General features: G+C 42.0%; 1 protein-coding gene across 1 annotated transcript in view; it reads right to left on the bottom strand.

Annotated features, from left to right (window-relative positions):
• The window catches only part of IKBKB (inhibitor of nuclear factor kappa B kinase subunit beta), a 92,834-nt gene that overhangs the window by 42,656 nt on the left and 39,352 nt on the right, over nucleotides 1-10,826 (bottom strand). Inside the window, exons 5-7 of the mRNA XM_007935024.2 lie at nucleotides 8,032-8,120; nucleotides 6,089-6,178; nucleotides 2,595-2,719 (exon numbers count right to left, since the gene is read on the bottom strand). Of these exons, the coding sequence (XP_007933215.1) occupies nucleotides 2,595-2,719; nucleotides 6,089-6,178; nucleotides 8,032-8,120 (304 nt within the window). The remainder of the gene's footprint in view (nucleotides 1-2,594; nucleotides 2,720-6,088; nucleotides 6,179-8,031; nucleotides 8,121-10,826) is intronic.

Here is a 10,826-nt window from a genome sequence, read left to right as displayed (position 1 = left end):
TCATGATGCCTGCTTTTGCGTTGTGTGACTACAGTTGATTCTTGTTTTTCTACTGTTTCCATATTCTCCAAAACTCAAAAACAAAACAAAGTTAATCTGGTAGAAATGAAGGTTGATCAAACTATGCAGTGCTCTTTAGGCTCAAGACAAGTATTTTCCTGTGTTGCAGATAAACTGGCTCTGATGGAAATTCTCAAAGAGTGTAAAAATGCTTTAAGAGCACATATGGAACAGGGTTCATATCATTCCACCACTGGTGTAAAAAGGGGGAAAACATGCATGAACAAATGAACAAATAAATGCCAATCTGTCTACATATAAAATGTCATTGGAAGCATATAAAAACTCAGTATCAGTTGCTTTTGGGGAGGTAAATTGAGTATGACACAGCTGGAAGACTGGTATGACACACTGACTTTTCACTACATACTCTGATGGGGCTGTGTGGTTAAGGCATTGGGCTGTTAACCAAACTGTTGATGGTTTAAACACACCAGTCACTCCATGGGAGAAAGATAAGGAACTATGCTTCCGTAAAGATTTACAGCACTGGAAACCCTATGGGGGTTGCTACGAATCAGAATCAACTCAATGGCACTGGATTTGGTTTTTGGGTTCTTTTATACTTTTTGAATTTTGACTCATCTGAACTTACTACAGGCATACCTCAGAGACACTGTGGGTTCAGTTATAGGCCACTGCAAGAAAGTGAATATCACAATAAAGTGAGTTACACAAATTTTTTGGTTTCTCAATGCATATTAAAGTTATGTTTATACTATATTGTAGTCTATTAAGTGTGCAACAGCATTATGAAAAAGTTTGAAATATTGTGAGCATTACCAAAATTTGACACAGAGACAAAACATGAGCACATGCAGTTGGAAAAATAGCACCAACAGACTCGCTCAATCCAGGGCTACCACAAACCTTCAATTTGCAAATTGTATCTGTGAAATGCAATAAAGCAAACTGTAATGAAATGAGGTATGGCTGTACTGCTCAAAAAAATTTTAAATTGAAAAAAATATTTTGAGCAATAGTGTTATTGCTGTTGTTATGTGCTGTAGCACCATTTAAATTAAGTGTGTAGCCTCTCAAGAAACAATTTTGAATGAAGCCTAACTGATTTGAAGTGTGTTAATTTCTAAATTAGAAATATCTATAGGATTAACATATGTAAATAAACAATGCATTACTTCTGTAATCAGTTAAAAAAATAAAGAAAGAATACAGAGTAATCTGAAAACATGTACTTATATCCCCTTTGGGTTTTTAAACTTTTTTAGTATTTAATAAGCAATTATGAAGGCACAGATTTTATAGACATAGTATAATATATATTGTATATGCTAAATTTATTCTTAAATTAAACTTGAACTTTTGCTTTCATGAAGTTAAAAAGTCTAAAAGCAATTTTATACACAGAAATCCAATGAGTGGCTGTGTTTGAAGAGGCAAAGGCTTTCAGATTTGAATAGATCTAATATGAATCCAGATTCCATATCCTCAGAGATTGACCTTCAGCATTTCTTAGCACTTTAGCTTCTACTGTAAAACAGGGTAACCATACCTACTCCTCAGAATTGCTGCAGTTAATGATGTCACAAGCAAAATGTGTCAAACAAACAAAATTTTTAAAAGAAAATAGATTTTAAAAGTTCTTTTTCTATTCCTAGTGTTTCTAATGGCAACTGCAAATGTGTATTTTAATGTAAGACAGAAGGCTAAAACATACATCTAGTTAGCAGAATCATAATCTAGTTCAGATGTTTAAAACATCATGCTATCAAAAGGTTTGAGAGTCTAAAATCTTTATTCACGATTCTGTTTCCAAATTTCTTCTATCTCTCTCTCTCTTTTTTTTAATGATTAGAAAGTCTTTTTGCATTATACTTACATATACATTGTGAACCACTTTCTTACGTTTCTGAAGCAAAAATTTATATTCAGGTGTAGTAAAATTTGTAACAATAAATTCTACATAAATGTTTCCTTGTCACATGCATGCATCTTTTCTGTTTATTCATACATAGTATTTTCAATCCAAAGCACACATTGAACAAATCAAACAAACCCACTGCTGTTGACTCCGACTCATAGCAACCCTTGGGACAGAGTAGACCTGTCCCATAATGTTTCCAAGGCTATAAATCTTTATAATATGGAAGCAGACCACCACATCTTTCTCCTGAGGGGAAGCTGGTAGGTTTGAACCGCCGACCTTTTGACCTTTCAGTTAGCAGCTGAGTTCTTTAACCACTGCACCTTACACATTGTAATGACAGTCCATAAATGCAGTGACTTGTTATGGCTACTTGAAATAGAGCAAATATCATTTATACAGTATTGTATTTAAAGTAAGATGTTAAGGTTGTCAAAATCCATCTTACTGCTTAAGAATTACTCTATTTTTTAGGTTTTTGATGCTCTGACTGCCCATATGCTGGGTCCTAATAGGCCTTCCTCTCGAAGGAGATAATCCACAGATCTCTCACTCCTGGCCAGTGAAATGGGATGGGTAAAGAATGATGAACGAAACAGAGGAACACACGCCTTCCTCTGGATGCCCTAGGCCCTGGTTTCTCACTCACCACTGCACAGGCTGCCAGTTAGGGAGGAAAGGCCGGAAGCCAGTAATGCATTCAAAAGCCAGAGTGCCGAAGCTCCAGTAGTCCACCGTCACTGTGTACTTCTGCTGCTCCAGCAGTTCTGGGGCCTGCAATAGCATACCACAGGGAATATACCTGAGCTGTGCCTTCTTGTGTGGAACCACTGCAGCAAGGGGCACTGGCCTACCTATATGTGCCCCACACCCTCCTCGCTCCATCCTAGGGTACACTGGTATGTCCATTCAAGGGCAAAGAAGTGAATGGCTGGACACATTTAGTTTTTCTCTACCTTGTTCACTCTCATTAAATCTGATAGCAAGACTAAGCAGTCAGGGCCCCTAGGGGCTATTTTTTAGGTAGACCAGAGTACACCATATATCCTTCTCTGTGCTTTAATGACTTTCCTCTAAAAGTGAGGGCTGCAGCATTTTGAAGCACTTATTGAAAACTAACTCTGTACAGGTATTGTGTATAGATGAGGAGATACGAGCTATGCTACATACAACCAAGGAAAATGATTATCAGGTGGTACACACCAAATGCACAGTCATCCATTAAATGCTATAAGCACACTGACCAAATCTTCTGAACCAAGTAATGTGTGGTCATACAATTGATTGGGATATTTACAATCAAGCAGAAGAAAGCCAGAAGAATGACTGCGGCAGAAGCAGAGAGAGCTGAGATGATGGAGGAAGGCTCCAAGACACAGGTGGGAGAAGACCTGGCCTCAGAAGGAAGGGCTTCTAGGGAGACCTTCCTGAGCAAAGGCATGGAGACAGGGATGTGCAGGGTTTGGAGATGTGACACTTACGGAAAGGCCAGGAAGTTGAAACCATAAGGAGAAATTTTGAGATGGTCAGGTCAATCCCCATGTCTGGTTATGGATGGGGTTTTAGCTCATGTGAGTAAATAATCTGACCAGCATCCTATCAAAGCATAGGGTCCCCCTTCACTGAGTAGCTGCTGAGCTGCTGAGGATCCAAAAGGATGCTTAGCAGGACTTATATATTACATGGACAAAGGGGTCTGAATCATAGCCTCCCATGGGTCACCACTGTTTGAAAATTCTATTCCATAGAATGCTGGTAGTTAAGTTTGTGTGTCTACTTGGCTGGGCCTGGTTGAGTGGCTGGGCAGCTGGATGTAGTATTCCCTACGATGCAACTGGCAATCAACTCCATGGTGGAATCTACTGTGTGCAGCTGAGTAGCTGCATTTGGGTATATGGTCTCCTTCCCATATATAACAAACAGCTTTGGGAATGGTCTCTAGCTTATGAAACACTTGAAACCTGCATGTAGCCGTGTCATTGTTCCGCAGCCTGCCATGCTCCGACAATCCTGGGACTTTCAATGGACTTGAATCAATGGCCTGCTGTGTTGTTTGGTAACATCAAGACTGTGCTATTTTATTTGTCAATCTTCTCAGCCTCAGCAGCCAGCAGCTATCTGAGTGAAGAAATGTTTCTAGCTCCAGTGGGCTGGGAGCAGGAGGCAGAGCTGGACCCCAAGGTTGAGGGGCTTTCACACAGCCCCTAGAGCCTGGCACTTTGAACTTGGACCTCTAGCCTGCAAAGTGTAAGAGAATAAATTCCTGTTTGTTAAGGCCATCCCATTTGTGGTATATTCTTGTCAGAGTGGTACTAGGTAACCAGAACAGAATTTGGTACTGAGAGTGAGGTGCTGCTCTAACAGATACTTAAAATGTGGAAACAGGAGTGGAGTGCATCCTTGACCTGAGACCCTGGCAGAGAGACCCCAGCATACAGCATCACAGATGGCAGAAGCAGAGCAAGAGACCGGCATGAGAGACAGCAGGAGCAGAGCCCAGAGACTGTCATGAAAGACAGCAGTAGCAGAGCCAAGAAAACTGGCATGAGACAATGGCAGTCTTAACCAGCCCACAGAGGAGAAAGCTTGATGCTTTTGGTTAGGAGGCTTACTGGCAGAGTTGGTTGCCTTCAGGCATTAATTGGTAGAAAAGACTGGCGTGAAATGGAGTAGCAGGTTGGCCAGCCCACGGAGCAAGAAAGCTGAATGCTTTGGGGGCAAGAAGATTTCCAATGGAGTGAGTTGCCTTTGGCATTAATCAGCAGAAGCGGAGTGACCAAGGAAATGGAAGCAGAGAGGGTAGGACCATGGCCTGTGGGGGTGGAACCACCATAGCTCCTTAGGTTTCAGAGTGAGACCTTCACCAACTTGGTTCTCGTTTCATGTGAGCTAGTGGGATGGAGCCATAACTGCTGCCCAAAAGTGAGGGGGCAGGGCTGTTATGCCCAAGAGGGAGAGGAACAGGGCCTGTCAGGCCAAGGGGGTGAGGTCACCACTCAGGAACTAGGGGACTGGAGCCACCCAGTGGAGAAGACCTGTACAGACACCACCCATTGAAGATCTGTACAGGTGCCAAGTTGACAAGGGGTGGAATTTTGGTGGTTATGCTTGTGTGTCAACTTGGCTGGGCTTGGTTGAGTGGCTGGGCAGCTGGTGGTAGTTATTCTCCATGATGAGCCTGGTAATCAACTCCATGGTGGGATTTATTGCAAGCAGCTGAGTAGCTGCCTTTGGGAGCTGGTCTGCTTCCTGTATATAAGAAGAAGCCTTGGGAATGGTCTCTAGCTTATGGCACACTTGGACCCTGCATGTAGCCGTGTCATTGTTCAGCAGCCTTCCATGCTCTGCCGAACTTGGGACTTAAAATAAACTTGAATGAATGGCCTGCCGTGTGATTTAGTAATATCAGGACTGTGCCTTTTTACTTGTCAACCTTGGGCTTGTCAGCCTGAGCAGCCAGCAGCTGTCTGAGTGAAGAAATGCCTGTAGCTCCAATGGGCCAGGAGCTGGAGGCAGAGCTGAAGCCCAGGGTTGAGGGGCTTTCACCCAGCCCCTAGAGCCTGGCACTTTGAACTCAGACTTCTAGCCTCCAAACTGTAAGAGAATAAACTCCTGTTTGTTAAGGCCATCCCATTTGTGGTATATTCCTGTCAGAGTGGCACTAGGTAACCAGAGCAACCACTGTGTCACCAACCCATGATATAGTGCCTGGCACAGAGACTGCACTCAATCAATATCTATCTTGAACAAGTAACTCAAGCAGCATCCCAATATTCAGACTAAATTATGTAAAGAGTGGGAGGCTCAGAGCTCAGCTGCCTCAACAGCTCCTGAGACAACACATGAATACTGTGGCCCCTACACACCAGCATGATCTAGTCTATGTCTTTATTTCCAGGTAAAATACTGAAGCACAGAGAGATTATGGGATTTTGTGAGGACACACTAGCCCTTTTGATACCAGAAATGCCCATATCCTTTCACAGGCAAAAGAGGCTGACTTAAGTGGACGATGGCCCAGACTACATGCTGCGATCCTACACACATAGGAAATAGCCAAAGAGTTTGCAAGGAGAGAACAGCTCCACAAAAACAAGCATCAGAAGTAAACTTATAAGCAAACATATAAATCCCATATCTTACCAGGTACTGCAGGGTCCCCACAAAGGAAGTACAAAGGCTGCCCTGATCCAGCTCTTTGGCATATCCAAGGTCAATAATTTTGTGTATTAACTGAAAAACAGAGGGGGAAATTTCAGGGTTAAGAAAATATATCACCCTTCTACAAGGATTATGATTGTTTGCTGTTAGAACAGAGGCTATTTCTGAATTTCTGGGTAATACTAGATCCTAAGTTCCTAAGAGCTACCAAATACATATGAGAATAAACAACTTCAATATGGTAGGTATAGGGCAAAAGAAAACAAACACTAAAAATGCTAGACTTATGTTCCCCCTTGCTCTGTGACCAGTACTGAGAGGAAGTCTAAAATTCATAGATCACAAATCAGCCCTCCAGATTGGTAAACCTGGACTTTATTAACATGAAAGACTAGGCCAGTCCCTTCACAGTAAGTACCTTTAGATCTCAAATCTTAGAACTACTGGCAAGAATGAGCATGAACTGGAACAAAGGTGAATGCTGTGATAGTCACAGTCAGGCCTAGAATGCTGATAGAAGCTGTATCAGAAGGATTAGGTGACCCATGGGTTGAGTTACACACTCTGCTCAGCTGAGCCCTTGCTCATCACCTTCAGCTGAACAAACAACATGGTGAAAGACCATAGTGTCAATTCAATGGAGAAGTTAATACTACATCTAAGTAGAGGAGCCACTGAGGAGGGTCAGGGAAGATGTGCTCACAAAGAGTCTGAGAAAAAATGCAGGAGAGGGTGGAGGTGCATGATGCTAGCTCAAAATACCTCTTCCCAGCCACATCCAGAAATAACATAAAGCAAGTTTAGCATCAAAAGCTGAGGCTCTGGAATGGATAAACAAACTGTGATACATCCACACAATGGAGCGTTATTTAGTAATAAAAAGAAATGAGCTGTCTTGCCACAAAAACAAAGGGTGGAACCTTAAATGTATATTGCTAAGGGTAAGAAGCCAATCTGAAAAAGCTACACATTTTGGAAAAGGCAAACTATAAAACGCAACACGACCACTGCCATGGAGTCGAATCCAACTCGTAGTGACCCCTCCATGGGTTTCTGAGGCAGTATCACTACTGAAGTAGATTGCCCAACCTTCCTTCTGAGGAGTGGCTGGTGGGTTTGAACCGCCAGCCTTCTGGTGAGCAGTCAAATGCCTTAGGCACTACACTATCAGAGCTCCCTATAAAGATGGTAAAAAGGGCAGTAGTAGTTACCAGGGGCTAATGAGGGGTGGGGGTGGAGATGAATAGGTGGGATATGGGATTTTTACAGCAGTGAAATTATTCTACATGATATGGTAATGGGGGGTACATGGTATTAGGTATTTGTCAAAACACATAGAACTGCACAAAGAGCAGACTCTAATGTAAAGCATAATTTTAGTTAACAGTAATATATCAGTATTGGTTCATCAATTGTAACAAACGTACCACACCAATGCAAGATGTTAGGATAAACTTAGGGGAAGGAGAAGAGGGGCAGGGAAAGGGAAAAAGAGAAGAGGCATATGGGAACTCATTGTACTTTCTGTTCAATTTTCTATAAACCTAAAAATTCTCTAAATAAAATGTCTACTAATTGAAAAAATAAATAAGTTGAAGCTCTGAAACAAATGGAAAAAGTCTGTTTCCAAGAAGTGCTGGTCCCAAAGGTTTAGAAGGGGAAGCAGAGGTAGAAAGATAAACATTTTCCTTATCAGATTCCTGCAACTTGCTCAATGAACAATGTAATCCATTCAAACTTGTCTCAATCTATGAGGAAGAACTTTTTACCGAATTTTGGTTAAAGTCAATAAGCAATGCTAGAGAATCAAAACTTCACTTAAGGAAACGTAAATACATACGAACATACAAAGCACGTTCCCTCTCCACCAGCACCGCTCCCAAGGCAGCCCCACAGGACTTCTTAAGTCCAGGACTGGGACTCACCCTCTGCTCTCCTTGCTGCAAAACGATGTTTTCTGGCTTTAGATCCCGATGGATGATCCTGTTTTCATGAAGGTATCTGAGTGCAGAGGCTGAGAGAGTAGAAAGGAAAGCAAATTTTTAGAAAGCCTAAAATTCATGTCAGAGTCCCCTATCCTATAGAAAAGGAGCTCTGGTGGTATAGTTGGTAACACATTTGGCTGCTAACCAGAAGGTCAGCAGTTCAAATCCACCAGCTGCTCTGTGGGAAGAAGATGAGGCAACCTAATTCTATAAAGATTTATAGCCTTGGTACCACTGTCATCCACTTGGAAGGGGATCTGTGTAGGAGATCCTTGATAGAGAGGGAGAACAATGTGGAACAAAACTCAAAATCATTTGGAGGAAAAAAAAAGGGGGGGGCGACCAGGTTTGCTGGTCTGATAGAGCCTGGAGGAACCACTGAGACTATGGCCCCTAACTGCCCTTCAGGTCTGGAACTGAACCCACACCTGTGGTTTCCAGCCAAACAAAAGACAGGCATATGAGTTGAACATTTACCTCAAGTAGATACTCTCCTTGGAGAGAAAAATCATGGGAGAAAGATGGGCTGCTTATGCACAGGGAGACAGCTCAGGGGGCAGGAGTGTATGGAGGGATGGACACTGGGAAGAGGTAACTATGGGGAGGAAGTGGGAGGGGAGCTGTTGCATTGTGGTAAACTGTGGTTAATGACATGAGACAAAGTATATGTGAACTGCTGTATGGAAAGTGAATTTGCTCTGTAAATCTTCACCCAAATCACAATAAAAAAAATAGTAATAATAAGATTTACAGCTTTGGAAACCCAATGGAGGTCACTATGAGTCAGAATCAACTCGATGGCAGTGGGTCTGGATCCTGTAAAAGATCAATATTGTGTGCCCTCATTTCTGACATGTGCCCAGAGACTGCTGGCACACAAACTCATGGAAGAGGGAAGGGGCCAGGACAGACGTTCCTCAGGTAAGGTCAGTGAAGTAAAGCAATCTCTATAAGATAATCCTGATTATGCCAGCAAAATTTAGACAACTACTGACTAATTCATGAATTCCTAGCCTTGTACCCACAAGGTCATCAAATACAGTTTAGAGCAGTGGTTCTCAAACTGTACAGCTAAGACCAGTGGCATGTGAACTTGTTAGAAATGCAAGTTCTAAAGCCCCATGCCAGGCCTACTGAATGGGAAACTATGAGGGTGGCCTTCCCATCTGTGTTTTGAGCCTACCACTGATGCAGATGCTTATAAAGTTTGAGAACCACTGGCCTGGAGGCTCAAATCAAAAATGTATAATCTGGGCAAGGGAGAAGGGCACTCTGGACAGAGAGTACTTTGGTCATATGCTCTCAAATCGGATAAAGTCAAAGCTGGCTTCAAGGGAGAAGTGGGGGAAGCACTGGGAGGAGAGAACAGAAACAAATTCAGCATATTTGGATAGTTATTTATTATGTGTCCAGTTCTCTGCTGGGTTCTGTGAGGGAGAAAAAATAAAGGAAATGATGCCCAACTTTAAAGAGCTTGGGCTCTAGGTGAAGATCTGGTCTGCCCAATGTTGGCTTAGAAGTCCTTTGACTCTCACAGCTTCACTGAAGAGGAAACGTGATGATGTATCACAAGGAGGGTCATGGCACCTACAATAGGGGATCTATTTGCAGCTCAGATTCCAAGCAGACATGGTTTTTACCCATAATAGAGGCTTAATAACTTTAATAGCAGCACCAATTGTACAAAAGAAGAAAAATGGAGTAAGTATTGGAAAGGGGTAAAATTCTCCTTGGCTGGAGATGATATAAGTATGTCTGGAAAACCCAATAGTCTGAATATTGGAAAGGTGTTGAGAAACAAATAAGTGTATACAAATCAACGGCTTTTCTCTATGTCAGCTGTATCTAGTCAAAACAGCAAAGATAAAGCCACATTCATACCAGCACCAAAATGTCTAAAATACCGAACATACCATGGAATAAAAATAAGTGTTAAATGAGGGAAACCATACGGCATTTTTTTTAAAAGAGCAGAGATTAAATTTAAACAATGTTTAAAGCTTATGACAAAGATATGATAGAGTCAAAAGACAAATAAAAGGACTGGGACAGAAATATCTACAGTACATATGCCAAAAAGCAAATATTCCTAGTAGACAGAAAGCTGTTGCAAATCAGTAAGAAAACAATCCAGCAGAAGAATGGGCAAAGGATAGGAAGCGGCAGTTTACAGAAGAAATACAAATGGTAAGCAATTATGTGAAAAGTTGCTCAAGCACACTAGTAGCCAAACCACAGAATCCACTGCCATTGAGTTGACTCCAACCCATAGTGACCTTATAGGACAGAGTAGAGCTGCCCCATAGGGTTTCCAAGGCTGTAATATTTCTGGAAGCAGACTGCCTCATCTTTCTCCTGCAGAGCAGGTGGTGGGTTGCAATCACTGACCTTTCAGTTAGCACTGAAGTCCTTATCCACCAGGGCTCCTCTACTGTCAGAAAATGCAAATTAAAACAACAATGAAATGCCTTTTCACCTCTTCAACTAGAAAGAATTTTAGACGAGAAACAAAGGGTACTTCCCTATACTACTGGAAGGAGGAGATATTACTACACATTTCTGAGAAAGTAATATGGCAAAGTCTAGTACATTTTAAAACACACATATTGCTTGGCCCTTTACTTCCTCATGTGAGAATCTACCTTGAAAAATTGAAAGCAGGAGTTCTGGCAAGATGGCTGACTAGGCAGAACGACTGCACAGACCCTCTTCAACAAAGAAAAGGGAAACCAATT

Source organism: Orycteropus afer, unplaced genomic scaffold (genome assembly GCF_000298275.1).
Source record: "Orycteropus afer afer isolate SDZICR_OR568_19922 unplaced genomic scaffold, OryAfe1.0 scaffold00024, whole genome shotgun sequence".
NCBI classification, from domain to species: Eukaryota; Metazoa; Chordata; class Mammalia; order Tubulidentata; family Orycteropodidae; genus Orycteropus; species Orycteropus afer.
Note: the sequence above shows the minus strand (reverse complement) of the source record. Positions and strands in the feature narration are given on the sequence as shown.